The sequence below is a fragment of the Zalophus californianus genome, chromosome 8 (assembly GCF_009762305.2).
Source record: "Zalophus californianus isolate mZalCal1 chromosome 8, mZalCal1.pri.v2, whole genome shotgun sequence".
NCBI classification, from domain to species: Eukaryota; Metazoa; Chordata; class Mammalia; order Carnivora; family Otariidae; genus Zalophus; species Zalophus californianus.
The window spans coordinates 49,319,086-49,337,298 of record NC_045602.1 but is presented as its reverse complement, the minus strand read 5'-3'; the positions used below and the strand labels follow the sequence as shown (position 1 = coordinate 49,337,298).

The following is an 18,213-nucleotide window of genomic DNA, read 5'->3' as shown; positions in this document are numbered from 1 at the left end:
ATTATATTTTTAATTTTTTCTACTTTTATTTATTTTTATTTTTTACTTATTTATTTTTTAAAGATTTTATTTATTTGACAGAGAGACACAGCAAGAGAGGGAACACAAGCTCGGAGAGTGAGAGAGGGAGAAGCAGGTCTTCCGCTGAGCAGGGAGCCCAATGCGGGGCTTGAACCCAGGACCCTGGGATCATGACCTGAGCCGAAGGCAGACGCTCAACGACTGAGCCACCCAGGCGCCCTTACATTTATTTATTTTTAGTAATCTCTACACCCAACATGGGGCTCAAACTCACAACCCTGACATCTAGAGTCCCATGGTCTTCTGACTGAGCCAGCCAGATGCCCCTTCAATTAACTTTAATTAATTAAAATTATATATTATAAATTAATTTATTAATTTATTTAAGAGAGGGAGAGAGAGAGGTGGGGAGGGGCAGCAGGAGAGCAGAGAAAGAATCTTAAGCATGTTCCATCCCCAGCACGGAGCCTGATGGGGGCTCAATCTCAAAACTCTGAGATTATGACCTGAGCGGAAATCAAGAGTCAGATGCTTAACTGATTGAGACACCCAGGCGCCTCCCCCACTCCAATTAATGTTAAATACCATCTTTATTATATACTAAATTCTCCCATATATCTGGGTCTATTTCTGGACCTTAAATTATATTCCATTGCCCTATCTTTTCAATCTCCAGTATCACACTTGAATATGTTTAATATTTAATAGTTCCTAGCTATATATATATATATATTTTTTTTTTTTTGTTTGTTTGTTTCTAACTTGAACTTTGTCATTAGGATGTCCAGTTTTCCTGTTGGAAATTTTATCAGGAATTCCATTATATTTACAGATTAATTTAGAGATAATGGACATCTTTCTGGTCTGAATCTTCCCCAAAACTAATGACTTTTAATTTGTGCAAGTCTTCTTTTGTGTTTCTCAATAGTATTTTAATTCATATAAGTCTTGCACATATATTATTAATTTCAATCTTAAGTATCTGATAATTTTGGTTATTATATGAGATCTTTTCTGCCACTTTAACTTCAAACTTGTTGTTTGGGATATATGAAGGGTATTAATATCTGTATTAGTTCTTGTACCAGATTATTGTCATGAGTTCTTCCATTGTTTGAAATAATTTTCTAGTTTATTCTTTTGGACATCATTAATTTGCAGATAACAATCATTTTATCTTTTTTCCTACTTTTATATTCTAATTTATTTCCCTTGTGCAATTGCATCAGTGAAAATCTCCAGAATACTTGTAAATAATAGTGATGATAACACAGGAATATATTTAGTGTCTTTTCATTAAGTATGATTTGATTCTTGAGCTGTCATAAACATATATTGTGCTCAGGGATAGTTACCTATACCTATTTTATTAAAATTTTTTTAAAAACAAGACTGGATGTTGCATTTTATTAAATGCTTTTTTTCCAGTATTTATGGTAATGAACATATTTTTTTTAGATATATTAATACAATAAACTGTACTAATGTGTTCCCTAATATTGTACCTTTTTTTTTTATTCCTGGTATACGATCTTTCTAAATATAAGCTGGGGGTGTCTAGGTGGCTCAGTCAGTTAAACTCCAACTCTTGATTTCGGCTCAGGTCATGATCTCAGGGTTGTGGGATGGATCCCTCTGTCAGGCTCTGTGCTCAGCCGGGAGTCTGTTTGAGATTCTCTCTCTCCCTTTAGATCTGCCTCCCTGCCCCTGCTCTCTCTCTCAAATAAATAAATAAATCTTAAAAAAAAAAAATATATATATATATATATAAGCTGGATTCTATTGCCTGTACTTTATTTGGGATTTTGAATAGAAATTCGTGAGACTTGCTATAGTTTTTCTTTTTGTGCAATATTTGTTGGGTTTTAGTATCAATATTATGTCATCTTCATAAAAAGGATTTGGAAGGTTTTTTTTTTTCTTTCTGTGGTATGAAACATTTAAAAAACATAGTAATGATCTGTTCTTCGAAAGTTTAGTATTATTCCCCTGTAAAATCATTTGGTTTCAGTACTTTATTTTGGGGGAAGGTAGCTCTTTGGCAATTTTATTTGTTTTATGGAAAATGGTGAGTTTAGATTTTTCTATCTCTTCTGAATTTAATTTTGGTAATTATATTTGCATGGAGAATTATGTGGTTATTTCCCCTTTATCTTATTTTGTGTATAGGCATCTTCTCCTTCTGCCCTTCTCCTCAAACTAAGTTTACAAATGATTTTATCTGTCTCTCACACTCCCCCCAAGGAACAAACTTGGTTTTATTAATTTGTTCCACAATTTTCTATTTTCATATTCATTATTTTTTGTTTTTATCTTTATTATTTCCTTCCTTCAGCTCTCCTTAGGTTTGTTTTGTTTGTCTTTTGTTCTTAAGTTGCATGCTTCATTTATTTTCAGTTTTTCTTGTTTACTAATACAATTTAAAATAAATTAATATAGTTTAAAGATATGATTTTTCCTTTTAACATTGTATTTTTTATAACCCATAGGTTCTGATATGTAGTATTTTATTATTATTACTTCCTACACATATTGCAATTTTAGTTTGGATTTTCCTCTTGACTCCAAATTTATTTAACAGTTAAAAATTTCCATTAGGTAGATACTTTTTTTCCTCTGGTTTTGTCATTTATTTCTAGTTTTATTGCAGGGTGTTCAGAAAATGTTGACTGAACTATTTGTACTTTCGGAATTCACTAAAGTTTTGAGTTTGTGGCTTTGTAACTGACTTTTGTGAATATTCCATGAGCACTTATGGAGGGCAGATATTTCATACATACATATGATCATATTTCTCTTAAAAATGTTGATGCTAGGGCACCTGGGTGGCTCAGATGGTTAAGCGTCTGCCTTTGGCTCAGGTCATGATCCCAGGGTCCGGGGATCGAGTCCCTGCTAGGCAGGGAGCCTGCTTCTCCCTCTGCCTCTGCCTCTCTCTCTCTCTTTCATGAATAAATAAATAAAACATATAAAAAATGTTGATGCTATGTTATTTGGTACGTAAGTACTCAAAACTGATATAGTTTCTATAGCTTCCCCCCTCCAACAAATCTTCTGTACTGAATATTGTCCATCTGTATCCATATTCTCTACTCTTTTCTGCTTTGTGTCTAGCATTAAAGTGACATTCTTAGTGTCTAGCATTAAAGTGACATTCTTAGTGTCATTTAATGCTTTTTGCTCCAAATTCAACCTTGTCTGATATTAAGATCATGTTCTTTTTTTGGGGGGGGAGGTTCATTTGCCTAGTCCTTTGCCTTTTCTTTTATTGTCAACCTTTCTGAATAACTTTGTTGCAGCTGTATCTTTTTAACACAGCAGAGTTTTTAATAGGCGAGTTTAGCACACGTATTTATTGATATGACAGATATATTTGTTTTTATAGTAACATATACTCTATTTTCATAGCCTTTTTTTTTTTAGATTTTATTTACTTGACAGAGAGAGAGAGAGCTCACAAACAGGGGGAATGGCAGGCAGAGGGAGAGGAGAAGCCGACTCCCCGACAAGCAGGGAGCCTGATACAGGGCTCAATCCCAGGGTCCCACTATCATGACCTGAGCCAAAGGCAGAGGCTTAACTGACTGAGCCATCCAGGCGCCCCTCATAGCTTTTTCTTTTTCTTTTTTTTTAAATTTTATTTCTTTACTTGAGAGAGGAAGAGAGAGAGCGAGAGCAAGCATGTGCACAGGCAGGAGCGGGGTGGGGGGCAGAAAGAGAGAGGGAGAAGAGACTACGCACTGAGCAGGCAGCCCGACACCCCAGGTCCTCCATCCCAGGACCGTAGGATCATATCATGACCTGAGCTGAAGGTAGATCTATTTTCATAGCTTTTGAAAAATCACTATGCTGTATAACTTCTTGTTCTATATAAGCTTTTGCTGTCATAATTAGAAAGGTTTGTATTTGTTTTAGTGTTTATAACTACATGTTTATATAATTCGCTTAAGTTATTTCTTTAGTACTATCCATTAATGAACAATAACAAAAACCTTCACTATAAACAATGACAGAATTTGAATGTTTCCTTTTCTTACTCTTCCCCTCTTTCTACTGTAATACTCAACTATAGTTTATTATATTACCTTTACTAGAATTTACTTTTATACTTTTTAATGTAATATATCCCTATTATTTGTCACTTTCAAATAATTTCATTTGAATGTCAGCTATTAAGGATGAGGAAGTAAATGTTATAGCCAAATTAGATCACTATTCGTCCTAAAATTCCACTGTATGTTATATATGATTTAAATAATACCTTTGTTCTCATGAAAAGGTAAAAGAATTGGTAAGATATTAACTGTAAGGGAATTCTTCTGAAATTCTGCTTTGAGAAGAGATTAATCATTTTGGTCAGATTTATTTATATTAAGGGCACAATGGATATAAAAGGAATTCTAATATTTTAATTATGATTCCTCTGTCATTATTCCTTATGAAAAGCTCAAGGTTATACTCAGAAATGAAATACTCAGAAATTAAATATGAAGAGATATATTGAGGTATTCATCTTGGGCAAGATTTCCTACCCGATATCATTCACCATTATATTGAGCTAACTTTGCAGACAGAAAATGTTAGATACTTATATAGGTTAGAAACAGTGATTTAAGATAACATTTTTCCTTAAACAAAGATTGGGTTGTTCTATACATAAGGTAATGGCATTGTTCCAGTAATTTTCTTGAGCTTTTAAATAGGATGAACTTACTGTTCTTTTGGAAGGATTTTTGGTTTGCAATTTTTCCTGAGTTACAAGTCAGTGGTTTTTAGTCTAGAAATGTTTGCCTTTCCCAATAGAATGATTAAGGGATCAAGGGAGTTATCTAGGGCTAAATGTACTGAGGAGTGCCTGAGGCATTTTACATAGCCACTTGAGAAAAGGAAAAAAAAATCCTTTAACTTTTGGTACATGAGCTCATCTCAAAAAGCCTCCTATGCTGGATATCTTCCATTTGCCCTTCTAGATCACTCTCTACTTTTCCCTACCCCTATTGCCTGACAGAAGATAGAAAAAGCCAAATGTGATCATGGGACAGACATGCACAAGGAAAATAGCACAACAGAGGAACATACCTGCCACATGGCTGCAAACATCACTATCATTTTCATTGTGTCCTCAGTGTACTAGTAGGGTATATATAATCACAGATTATATACAGTGAGAACGATACATTTTGTTTATCCATTCACCAGTTAATAGACATTTTAACTATTTCCAGTTGGTGGCTATTATGAATAATGCTGCTGTGAACATTCATGTAAATGTATTAGTGTGGACATGTTTTCATTTCAGTTGGTTAGATTTCTGGGGATGGAATTGTTGGGTTACATGGAAGGTGTATATTTAACTTTTTAAGAATTTGACAAACTATTTTCCAAAGTGGTTGTATCATTTTACCTTCCTGTTAGCAATGAATGAGTGTTACAGTTTCTTCCCATTGTCACCAACACTTGGTATTGCCTGTCAATATTGCTTTTCATTGTAGCCATTCTAGTGAGTGTGTAAAATCACCTTTGTTTTTCTTTAGATTTTATTTTGAAATAATTATAGATCCACAGAAACTTGCAAAATTGTAGAGAGGTCCTGTGTACCCTTCACTCAGCGAAGGGTGGTTTCTTCCAGTGGTTACATCTTATATAACTACAGCTCAATTTTAAAACCAAGAAAATGACCTTGCTACAATGTTTGCATTGAGCTCTATACCATATTACCACACCTGTGGATTCACATCTTGCTAGAGGTTTGTCAGTATTATTGATCATTTTGAAGAATCAGCTTTTTGTTTCACCAAACTTCCTTTTAACTGTTTTTAATTTTATTCATTTATACTTTTTATTATTTCCTACCTTGAGCTTGCTCTGGGTTTATTTTGTTCCTCCTTTTCTAGTTTCCTGAGGTGGGATCTTATATTACTGATTTTGAATTATATATTTCCATTTCTAATGTAAGCATTTAGTGCTATAAATGTCCCTCTCAGCACTGCTTTAGGTGGATTCCACAAATTTTGACATGTAGTATTTAAATGTTCATGCAATTCAATATATTTTAAAAAATTCCCTTGCCATTTCTTCTTTGATCCATGAGTTATCTGGAAATGTATTGTTTAGTTTCCAAGTGTTTGGAGATTTTACAGTTATGTTTCTGTTATTGATTTCTAGTTTGACTCTATTGTGGTCAGAGAACAAATTGTGTATAACTTCAATTCTTTCAAATTTGTTGAAGTTTGTTTTATGGCCCAGAATATGGTCTATTTTGATAAGTGTTCCATGGGTGCTTGAAAAGATTGTGTATTCTGTTCTTGTTGAGTGGAATATACTATAAATGTGGATTAGATGCTATTGGCTAATATTTTTCCACATACTTGTAGTAGATTTTCTTTCTAGTTGTTCTATCAATTGTCAAGAGGACATCTGAAGTCTCCAGCTATAATTGTGGATTTGTCTATTTCTTCTTCCAGTTTTATCAGTTTTTGCTTCACAAATTTCACAGCTCTTTTGTTCAGTTTGTACACATGTAAGATTGCTATGTCTTCTTGGTTTGACTCTTTTATCATCTTTTAATAGTCCTTTCTGTACCTGATATTCTTTGCTCTGAAGTCTACTTTATTTGATATATTAATATAGCCACTTCTGCTTTGTTTTGGTTAATGTATCAGGGTATATCTTTTTCCATCCTCATACTTTCCAACCTACTTCTGTTGTGTTTGAAGTTAGTTTCTTATAGATAGTATATATAGTTGGGTAATTTTCCCCCACTCTACCAACCTATTTCTTCTAATTGATAAACTTAGACCATTTTCATTTAATGTAATTATTGGTATGTCAGCCTGCCAATTTATTTATTGTTTTCTGTTGTTCCCTCAGTTTTTTTGTTTCTGTTTTCTTTTACCTATCTGACTGTGGGTTACTTAAAATTTTTAAAGATTTTTTTAGAATTGTTTTGATTTATCTGTAGTGTTTGAGTGTCTTTGTATTGATCTTTAAGTGGTTGCTCTAAGTGTTACATTATATACATAATTTATGTAGAAGGTCTCTTTTCTTTTCCCTGTTTATAATGCAATTATTTTAAACATTTCCCCTATATACATTAACAGCCACATCAGATATTGTTACAAGTTTTGCTTTAGCTGTCAAATATATAATTTAGGAAACTCAATAGAAAGTCTATTATATTTATCTATATTTTATTCTTTCCATTGTTCTTTCTTCCTTCTGGATATTCCAAGATTCTTTCTTTTATAATTTCCTTTCTGTTTCAAGAACTTCCCTTACCATTCTGTTAAGGTAGGTCTGCTGATGACAAATTCTCTTAGTTTTCTTTTATCTAAGAATATCTTTATTTCTGATTCATTCCTTAAGGATATTTTCACTGGATACAGAGTTCTGTGTTATGGGTTCTTTTCTTTTAGCATTTGAAAAACGTGAATATGTGATACTACCTCTGGCCTCCATGGTTTCTGATGAAAAAAGCTATTGTCACTTGATTGTTTTTCCTTTCTAGGTAAGATGGCAGTGCTCTGCTTTCAAGAGTTTGCCTTTAATTTTTAGAAGTTTGATTATGATGTGTCTTAGAACAGATTTATTTGCATTTAACCTGTTTGGGGCTCACCAGCCTCTTGAATCTTTTAAGTTTATAACTTTTTACAAATTTGGGAAATTTTCAGTGATTATTTCTTTCAATATTTTTTTCAGCCCCATCCTTCTGCCCCTTTTCCTCTTGAACTCTGATGACACAAAGGTTAGCTCTTCTGTTATAGTCTTACAAGTCCTTGTGGGTTTGTTCATTTTTCAAAGTCTATTTTCTCTCTGTTACTCAGATCAGGGAATTTCTATTCTATCTTCATGTTCACTGATTCCTTTCTCTCTTCTCTCCATTCTGCTGTTGAGGCCATCCATTGAAGATTTTTGTTTTTAAAATTTTGGTTACTGTATTTTTCAGTTCTAAAATATCTATTTGGGGGCACCTGGGTGGCTCAGTCAATTAAGCATCTGCCCTCGGCTCAGGTCATGATCCTGGAGACCTGTGATGGAGCCCCTTGTTGGGCTCCCTGCTCCTCTGCCCCTCCCCTTCCTCCTTCTTCTCTTTCTCTAATAAATAAATAAAATCTTAAAAAAAATAAAAATAAAATGTCTATTTGGCTCTTCTTTACACTTCTTTTTCTTTGGTGGGACTTTCTATTTTTCCATCTTCCAAGCATGTTCATAACTGCTTGTTGAAAGATTTTTACGGTGGTTGCTTCAAAGTCTTTTTCAGATAATTCCAATATCTGTGTCATCTCAGGGTTGGTGTCTGTTGTCTTCTCATTCAAGTTGAGATTTTCCTGGTTTTCTTTTTTTTTAAGATTTTATTTATTTATTTGACAGAGAGAGAGACTGAGATAGTACAAGGAGGGGGAGGGGCAGGCAGAGGGAGAGGGAGAAGCAGGCACCCCTCCAGTTCTTGATATAACAAGTGACTTTTTATTGTATTCTGGACATTTTGGGTATTATAGGACTCTGGATCTTATTTAAATCTTCTGCTTTTTTTTCCTTTTTTTTTTTTTAAAGATTTTATTTATTAGAGAGAGTGAGAGAGAGAGAGCACATGAGAGGGGGGAGGGTCAGAGGGAGAAGCAGACTCCCTGCTGAGCAGGGAGCCTGATGTGGGACTCGATCCCAGGATTCCAGGATCATGACCTGAGCTGAAGGCAGTCACTTAACCAACTGAGCCACCCAGGCGCCCTAAATCTTCTGCTTTAGCAGGCCTCCCCTGATACTGTGCTAATGGGGTAAGTGAGCCAGGTTGGGTGTGAATCTGGCTTCTGATTCTGAGCCCAGAAGAGAGGGTGCCTTGTTACTTCTGGGTGGGAGTGGAAGTTCAGGCTTTCTACATGGTTCCCACTGACACCCTGGGATGGGGGAAACTTCATTACTGTCAGATGGGCATAGAAGTCCTGGCTTTCCACTAGGCCTGCACTGACATCACCCTGCCTTGGAGGTAAAGAGGTACCTCATGTAGGCCACTTTTGGGCAACAGACTTGAGCAATGGAATGTAGAGCAAGGCAAAAGGGCCCACTGTGACCCCAACCCCTGGCTGAATACAGGCAGGCCTATCAGGAGACCCACCTCAAAATATCCATAGGCCCTAACTGACCAATGGGCTACTTACAACTAGGCACAGTTACCAAAAAAGGGAAAATTTCTTACGTCCCCATACCTCCTCACCTTCCTGCTTTAAGTATAGTCCCAGTCACTGCCTCCTTGCAGACAGTCTCTCCTTTGCTGTCCTGCTCCCTGCTCCCTTGTGGATATATTCAATAAACTTCTATCTCCTTTTTTCTGCCTTGGGTGAATCCTTGCACTGCCCCATGTCCACTTCCACCGCATCAGTTTGCTCCACATTTGGGGGCCCCCATCCGATTGAGAGAGACATCACACCTTACTGCAGCTCCCACAGGGCCTCCACTCTGTCTCCTCAGACACCATCTCCACAGGGAGGGGCAGAGATACTCTGTTAATGTTGGGTGGGTGGGTGGGAGTTCAGGCTCTGTTGTCGTTCCCATAGACCCTAGGGGGAGGAGGTCTTATTCCCACTAGGTAGGGATAAAAGTTGTGATTTTCCACTAGGCCTTCTCTGACTATCCCAGCAGCAAGGCTACCTCAGGAAAGGATGCACTAGAACCTCTGAAGTCTTTCCCATCCCTGTGATTCTAAACTTTATATAAGTGAAGATTTGCATTTCTTTGAGGAGGAGGAGAGACAGTTGTCTATGTCTGAAAAGCTTCATAAAAGCACTGCCCTGGCCCAGCATTTGCTTTCTGAAATCTTAGGGGGTTTTTCACCTGAGTCCTACAGGGAACTGTAGAGAAAATATTTTCATGTGTCTTCACAGTTAGGCTTTCTGATCAAAAAAAGCTAGAACCTTGGTTAAAGGACAAGTATTGGAAATTAAAGGGTGATTTACTAGCCAGAGACCTCTGAAGACACTTAGACTTGTTTCCCTGTATTTGCATTTCAGAGAGGGATGAAAGGAGTCAGTTGCTTACATTCCAAAGGACTGTAAATGCTAAGGTTTCTCTCCATCTCAGGAGTGGAGCGGGGCAAGATGTGACCTATTTACACTCTCAGATTAATAATTTTGGAGTTCCTCTTCTGCTGTGGCGTATAAGTACTTATAAGTACACCACAGTATAAGCTGTGGTGTCTCTCTCGATCAGATGGGACCTCCAAATGTGGGGCGATGATCAGGTGGAAGCCAGTATGAGGCAGAACAAAGGAGAGAGAAGTTTATTAAATACATCCGAAGGAAGCAGTGGGCAGGACAGCAAAGGAGAGACTGCCTGCAAGGAGGCAGTGAGTGGGGCTGTACTTAAAGCGGGAAGGTGAGCATGTATGGGGATGAATGGAATTTTCCCCGTTTTGGTAACTGTGCTTGGTCATAAGTAGTCCATTGGTCAGTTAGGGTTTATGGATATTTTGAGGTGGGTTGTCTGATGGGCTGGTCTGTTTTCAGTCAGGTGGTGGATGTGTGCCCTTCTGCCTTTATCAACTTTCCATTGCTCAAGTCTGTTGCCTAAAAAGCGGCCTCTACATAAACCCCTCATGTGCAGGGTGACATCTGGCTCTCCTTGTGTTGCCTGTGGGGTATTGGGTGTGAGGAATGGGCACAGTTATTGCTGTAAGTAAGACTAACTGTGATCTCTGCTCCAGAATCCTATTTGTTTTCAGGGTAAAATGATCAAATAGAGATATACTCACCACAAAGGGAAGGATGCACTCGTGCTGATTTTGTACCACATATAAGCTGAAGAGGGACATGCGGCTAGGGCCCATCAAGCTGCAGGCTAGAGAGAAAAAGTTCTGCAGAGCCTCACAGAGGTTGGAGCAGATGTCAGCCCAGGATGGTAGAGCAGTTTGCACAATGAGAAGCCTTGGAGGTTGCTGGTAAATCTGCGTGGGAGTGGAGGGTCCTTTACCAGTGTTTCGCCCATGATACATGGTAACCAGACCAGAGGTGGAACTGTAGACACTACCTGGATATTCTATATACCTACAGGGAAGGAAAGAGAAATCACTGGCTTTCATAAAACTGAATTATGCTTGGTTGAAATGATGAACACAGGCCTAGAGGACTAAGTCCAAAAAGGAGTCAGACTGGATACTAACTCAAGCTGCTCTAGGCTATCCCATCTTAACAGTTCCCAAGGGACCTAGATGTTTACCTGTAATGCAAGGCTGAGAGTGCTTACAGATGCTGAGTGGAACTAAACAAAAAGACACAAAGACCAAATTTCAGTCTTAAAGTAAGCTATCTGCTCCCATAAACTTTATTTCTTTATCAGCATTTATTGTATTGTATTTTATAATTTGTTTCTATGACTGCCTCCCCAATACACTGTGAGTTTCCCAAGGCTGGAGAACTTGTCAACTTTATCTGTCAGTGTTTAGCAGTGTTTATTTGGTACATAGTAATTCTTAAAAATAAAAATATGACCAAGTTTTCTCCCACAAGACCCATTCAAGACCCTTTATGACCGACCTTCAGCCTTATTGAAGGCTATTCTTCACCTCAAGCTTTTCACTGAAATAAAACCAAATATACCATTCACTTCAGTGTGTTTGTTCGTACTGTTTTCTCTGTCTCCAACACCCTTGTTTTCTTTCTTTTGGGTTACTCACACCTATCCCCAGGGCTCAGATTCAGAAAGGAGAACAAATGAGAACATAGAACCAATATTAGGAATGAGAAGGGGACATCTAAACATCCTTATAAATGCTCAAACATGGAAAGGATTACAGAAAGATATAACCAACAACTTTATGCCAATAAATTTGATAAAGTGGAAAAATCACTATAAGAATATATCTAACCAATACTAGATCAAAAAGAAAATTAAAAAACCTAAATAGACTATAACTACTGAAGAAATTTAATTGGTAGTCAAATATCTTCCCACAAAGTAAACTATAGGGCTGGATGATTCCACTGATGAGTTCCATCAAATTCTCAAAGACCAAGAATTTCAATGTTAAACAAAGTCTTTCCGAGAATAGGAGGGGAATTACTGCTCTATTAGTTTTACTAGGTTAACACAACCTTTGATACCAAAATCAGATAAGAATATTATAAGAGAAAATTATGGGGCAATCTCATCCACAAACCTAGATGTAAAAATCCTGAACAAGATACAAACAAATTGGAAAACAGCAATATATATAAAACAAGTAACACATCATGACCAAGCTGGGTTTATTGCAAGAATAAAACGTTGATATAAAGTTAGACAGTCACTGTAACTCATCACATTAAAAGATTAAATGAGAAAAATATGATCGTCTCATTAGATGCAAAAGCAGCTTTTGTTAAAACTTAACATTCATGCATGAGAAAGACCCTTAAACTAGGAATAGATGATAGAAATAATCTCATAAATGTTTACAAAAATCTAGCGCAAATTTCTTTTTTTGGGGGGGAGGGACAGAGGGAGAAAGAGAATCTTAAGCAGGCTCTGCACCTAGTACAGAGCCTGACACAGAGCTTGATCTCACAACCCTGAGCCTGCTGTGGGGGCTTGATCCCAGGACCCTGGGATCATGACCTGAGCTGAAGGCAGATGCTTAACTGACTAAGCCACCCAGGTACCCCAAAGAAAGTATTTTTTTAGATTAAAAAATTATCTCTGAGAACTGAAATAATTCTATATAATTGCCTGTTAGCTAAAGAATGCAGGGAAAATAAAAACTTACTTGATTTCCCCAGGTCTAAGAGAAATATATTATTTATGATAATTTTCAGAAACACTTTGGAATTTAGGATCTTGAAAAGTGATCTATTGAGTGCATAGAAAAATGTGTTCCTCAAAATCAATCTGTGAAGTTATTCCCCTTCAAACTTTCCTTTTTGGTCAGTGGAACTCAGCACTTGTTCATTCAGCAATTTTTTATTGAGCTCCAATTATGTGTTGGGTACAGCTGAACAAATAAGTGAATAAATATGCTAACCTATTAAAAGTAATCTTGAACTAGAAATCCAAAACAATGACTAATGTATTCAGCAAGGAAGCACATATCATAATATCTTTTAACTGTACTTTTAAATTAAGTGCATGGGATCAATGTAATGCTGAATTTGAGACTAACACACAGATTCACATAGATAGGTACCCAGACAGAGGTCTTATTTAATGTAGAATGAGCTTCTACTCCCCCTCTCCATCTTCCCTCATATCGGAAACTCTTGTTATTTTAGCGCATGGGCAGTTCTAAGTTTGCATGGTTCCAATATTTACAAATCTCTTACTATAGTTTAGTTAATTAACACCAGTCCCCATCGACATAGTTCAAATTTCAGTTACCATGGAATATTAACTGTAATTACAGAAAATATAAATCACAGCTAGCTCTTCAGTCCACAAATCACTACAGAAGGAACAGATGCTCATCATGATTAATGATCAGTTATGTCACTTTTTTCAAAGTTTGTCAGTGACTGGTCCCTTCAGACGCTTATTCAGTTTAAAGCACAGACAATAAAGTGTGTAGTTGTTTTACCTCCTTGCCTGCTAGTGATAAACCCATGTGACATTTTACAAAAAAAAGAGGGAATTTGCCAAAATTGGCCATTTCAAGATGAAAGTGTAGCAAAGAAGTGACAGGTGGTGAAAGTCGAACTGAACATAAATGGAGTTACAGAAGAAAAAGCTAACTGTAAGAATGCTGACAATGCCAGCATTTGATAGACTCTAGATAAGCAGCTATAGGACTTTGTGAAGGTAAACTTAACATAAATGGGGAAAGTGGTTGTGACAAAAAGTATGAAGATGACCCAGAGAAAGTGCCACCAGCAAAACAACTTCATATTAAAGGAACTCTTGGAGCTGTTTTACAAAATTGAAAGTACAAAGGATATAATGTTGGAAGCTGATCCAAACTTAGAAAGGAGTATGACAATTAACTAAGGCACAGAAAAGATGCTTGCTTGATCATCAGTTATACCATGAGAAGAAGACAAGCACAAAGGCTGTTCAAACTATTCTTTTTTTTTTTTTTTTAATTCTGATCTCAGGGCAGTTTTTAAAAAAAATATTTTATTTATTTATTTGAGAGAGAGAGCATGAGTCGGGGGGGGGGCGGGGAGGAGCAGAGGGAGAGGGAGAAGCAGATTCCCTGCTGAATAGGGAGCCCAATGTGGGGCTCGATCCCAGGACCCTGGGATCATGACCCGAACAGAGGCTTATCTGACTGTTTTTTTTACAAAGAAATAGGACATTCTGATATCCAATGTTTTCAATGTTTTAAATGACAGTATGCTGAATAGATACTAGTTTCACTATTTTTTATTTCCCACTTATAGCTGATAGTAAGACAGATTTTAACATTTTGACAATTTTGGGAAAGGTCCTGGAACAAATATAACTTTTCCCCATTGATGAAGATCACTTTGAACGGTTTTAGCTTGCACAAGTCATTTTTAGATCCCATACTTATATGCAATTCCAAGACTGTACTTCAAATGAGGTAAGAGGCAGCTCTTTCCCTCTACTCTCTAACATGATCAATTCATGCATCTGATGCATCTGGGCATAGGACTAAGCAGGATCTGACTATTTTTGATCCTGTACTATCCATTTTTGCCCACTCACTTACTGGTGTCTCTCTGCAAACTGGTCAAACCTGGAACTGGACCTTGAACCACCAAAACCCATCAAGTTATTCCCTTACTAAAAACCCTTCAATGGCTTCCAATTACATTTGGAACAAAATCCTTATCTGGCTCCGAAGTTCTGCATGTATCCTTCCCAAGTCTCCATCCTCATGCCATGCCATCCCCTACCCAGCCCCCTCCCACCCTACCCCACCTCTGAGGCACCTTTCAGGTCCACAAACTCGTGGGCCTCTCATTGTGGCTCCTGAAGCTGCTGGAAGTTCTTTTCCATCATTACCCTCCTTAACCCCTACTCATCCGTTAGGTCTCTGACTTTAGGTCTTTATAGGTTAGGGCCCCTTTACGTGCCCTCACAAAAGTGCCTATACTATGCTTTTATAGCCCTTATGACACTGTGTCTGATAAATGATTCAATGGTTTTCCCTCCCGCAGGGCCGCATTAAAAATTTCTTGGATCCTAAGCACTTTTGCCTTCGTGAAGCACTTCCTCATTTAAATAAATAAATAAATAAATAAATAAAAATTAACTAATAGATTTTCGTGGGCCCTAAAACTTTCATTTTCTCTGATACAAGAAAAAAATCAAAACATGTTCTTTGACCCTAAAGGGCCACTGTTTTCTTGACTTTACAAGAGGTTCAAACATTGTCGCGGCCCCCCCCCCCCCAGCCCCCCCCAAGCGTCGCGGGATCTAGGCGCGGCATCTACCGCGCCTGGCGGATTGGTAGGCCAGCCCTCAGGCCTGGGAGCGCTCGCCCAGTTGAGGTGGCGTCGCGGTCCTCAAACACGTGCGCGGAGCGGCGGCTCGGGCCCGCGGTGGGTCAGAACCAGTGGGCGTCGGTACTGCCCCGGCCTGGACCGCCAAAACCTGTCTGAGGGCGGCCCGAACTCGGCCCAAGCCCACCTGCGAGGCGCTCTCCGCCGCGCTCTCGGGGCGGTCCTCCCGCTGAGGCCCTCAGCCCTCCTCCGGCCTAGAGGCAGGGAAAAGTAAGGGTGTTCCCCCTTCCCTGGGAAGGCAAAACCCCCATTACCTGGTTCCCCCGGCTATCCGAGTGTGCGTGCGCCGCGGAAGGCGCCCCCGTCAGGCGGACGGCGGCTGCGCGGGGCTGCTCACTGCGCGCGCAGCTTCAGGGGCCGCCTCAGGCTTTACCTCAGCACCACAACCTCCAAGTCCTTGGGCGCCAGGGAAATGGCCCTACTTTGGCCCTGAGATAAGAGTTTTGGATCTTTGTTGAGGATGTTATGCTAAACTTGACACTTCCTCGTTAGCTAACTCCCAACCCCAATGAAATATTCCAGTAACGCCCCCCGACATTCCAGTGGCACCCCCATTGTGTCCTTAGCTTTAACCTTTCTCTTTCACATCGTTCATTCACTTACTCAGTCGGTCACTCTTTTATTCAATAAATACTTGTTGGGGGCACACTATGTGCCAGGCACTGTGCTAACATTGGGGTTTGGTGGACACACAATGGTCCCTGCCCTCATGGAGTTTAGTCTACTTTCAAGAAGCTCTTTCAAGTCTTCAAACCTTTACATCCCAAGAGGGTCTGCCCCTCCCTACTCATGCTCATTCTCATCTGCTTGCTGTTGATTCCTACAGCCTCTGACAAAATCCAGTGGAGATAGGAGTGTCCTGGTAGCTTGCTGTATCAATGTCAAATGTCTATTTTCCCTTCTAGACTAAGCAATTTGAATTCAGGAGCCATGCTTTGTGTGTCTTTGTGCAGGGGCCATACTAATTTTCTCCGTATCGTTACTATTTTAGTATAGGCGCTGCCCAAGGGAGCACTAGAAACCATATTTTAATCATCTTCTTACCTCTGGTACTTTAAAAATGCCTAGCATATAGTAGGTCCTCAATAATATTGAATGAATAAACCAGAATGTGCACTTTAGAGAGATTACCCTGATGGCAATATGAAAAGGGAGAGATTGGAGGCAGGTTTTGTTGCTGTTGTTTTAAATGAAACTATTGCATCGTCTAGGTGAGCAATAATAAAGTCCTGAACTATGACAATAATGGAAAGAAAAGGACAAGTTTAAGTTATTTATGAGGCAGTATTAACAGGACATGATGACTGCTTACATGTGGATGTGGTAGCCAGCCTCCAGGATGGACCCCTGCAATCCTTGTATTCCACTCTTGTGTAGTCCCTACCCACAGTGCATGAGGGTTGGCCTGTAGGACTGAAAGAATATGGCAGAAGTTACTATATTTTACTTCTGAGGCTAGATTATAAAAGACATTGTGACTTTCACCTTGCCTTCTTGGATCATTCGCTCTGAAGAAGTAACACTATATTCTGAGGACATTCCAACAACCCCATGGAGAGGTCCATATGGAAAGGAATTGACACTTACTGCCAACAGCCACTATCACCTTGCCAGGCATGGAACTAAGCCATCCTGGAAGTGGATCATCCAGCCCTAGTCAAACATTCAGATGACTGTAGCCCCATCCAGTATCAGGACTATAAGCTCTTTTTTTTTTTTTTTTTTTTTAAGGTTTTATTTATTTGTCAGTGAGAGAGAGAGAGGGAGAGAGAGAGCGCACTCAGGCAGGGAGAGTGGCAAGCAGAGGGAGAAGCAGGTTCCCTGCTGAGCAAGGACCCCCGAAGCGGGACTGGATCCCAGGACCCTGGGATCATGACCTGAGCTGAAGGCAGGTGCTTAACCAACTGAGCCACCCAGGCGTCCCAGGACTATAAGCTCTTGAGAGACTGGGAGCTAGACAACTCAGCTAAGCTATTGCTGAATTCCTGACACAGGGGAAACTGTGAGAGATAATAAATGTTTATCGTTTTAAACCACTAAATTTTGATGTTAATTTGTTGCATTTGTTATGTAGCCTAGATAACCAAAGAGTGGGGGATGAAAGAGGAGAAAGCAAAGACTACCTGCAAGGCTATAAATTGGAGCACTAAGTGCTTGAAAGAGGAGCAGGGAGTGGTTGGGATGGGGGAGATAACGAGTTATTTTCAGGCTCTGTGTTTGTTATGTCTGTAGGATTTCCAAGTGGATATATCCATAGGTAGTTTTTGCCTGCTCTCAAAGGCCTACTCATCCTTGAACACTCAGTTCAGATGTCACTTCTGTGAAACCTTCCTGATTTGCTCAGGCAAAACCTAAATCTTCTGAGCATTTATTTCACATTATTATATAGCAAACATAAATCATTTTGCATTGCAATTATCTGTTTGCAGTTATTTGTTAAATGCTTGCTAAAATAATACTTTTGAGAAATTTGGTGTGTGTACCCATTACACACATATTTTTCCTATTATTACAGGCAACGGGTATTTGAGCTTTTGGAGCCGACTGAGCAAACCCGCCGCTGGAAGACCTGGAGCCACACCTCCAGCCTGGTTCCAAAGTAGAACTCCCACCTATACCTAGGTCTAACTCCGTCCGTACCTGGGTTGGGCTTCTCCGCTCCTTAGCTCCGCCTCCACCCAACTTCGATTGGCTGGAAGAGGAAATCGGCTCGACCATTAGTCCTTTCTTGAAGGGGCGGAGCCAGGTTGCGTTCTCGTCTGGC

The 18,213-nt window shown here is 38.9% G+C and overlaps 1 protein-coding gene and 1 non-coding gene across 6 annotated transcripts in view; both read right to left on the bottom strand.

Annotated features, from left to right (window-relative positions):
* LOXL3 (lysyl oxidase like 3) overlaps positions 1 to 15,745 on the bottom strand; it is a 92,350-nt gene extending 76,605 nt beyond the window's left edge. For all 5 annotated transcript variants that reach the window (XM_027620490.2, XM_027620489.2, XM_027620491.2 and 2 more), the window contains exons 1-2: positions 15,704 to 15,745; positions 10,766 to 11,057 (exon numbers count right to left, since the gene is read on the bottom strand). In XM_027620490.2, the coding sequence (XP_027476291.1) occupies positions 10,766 to 11,005 (240 nt within the window). In that variant the 5' untranslated portion in view covers positions 11,006 to 11,057; positions 15,704 to 15,745. The remainder of the gene's footprint in view (positions 1 to 10,765; positions 11,058 to 15,703) is intronic.
* Positions 15,746 to 16,357: 612 nt separating this feature from the next.
* Positions 16,358 to 16,464, bottom strand: LOC113938802. Its single transcript, XR_003525005.1, has one exon. It is a non-coding gene; the product is annotated as a U6 spliceosomal RNA (small nuclear RNA).
* Between the last annotated feature and the right edge of the window lie 1,749 nt (positions 16,465 to 18,213).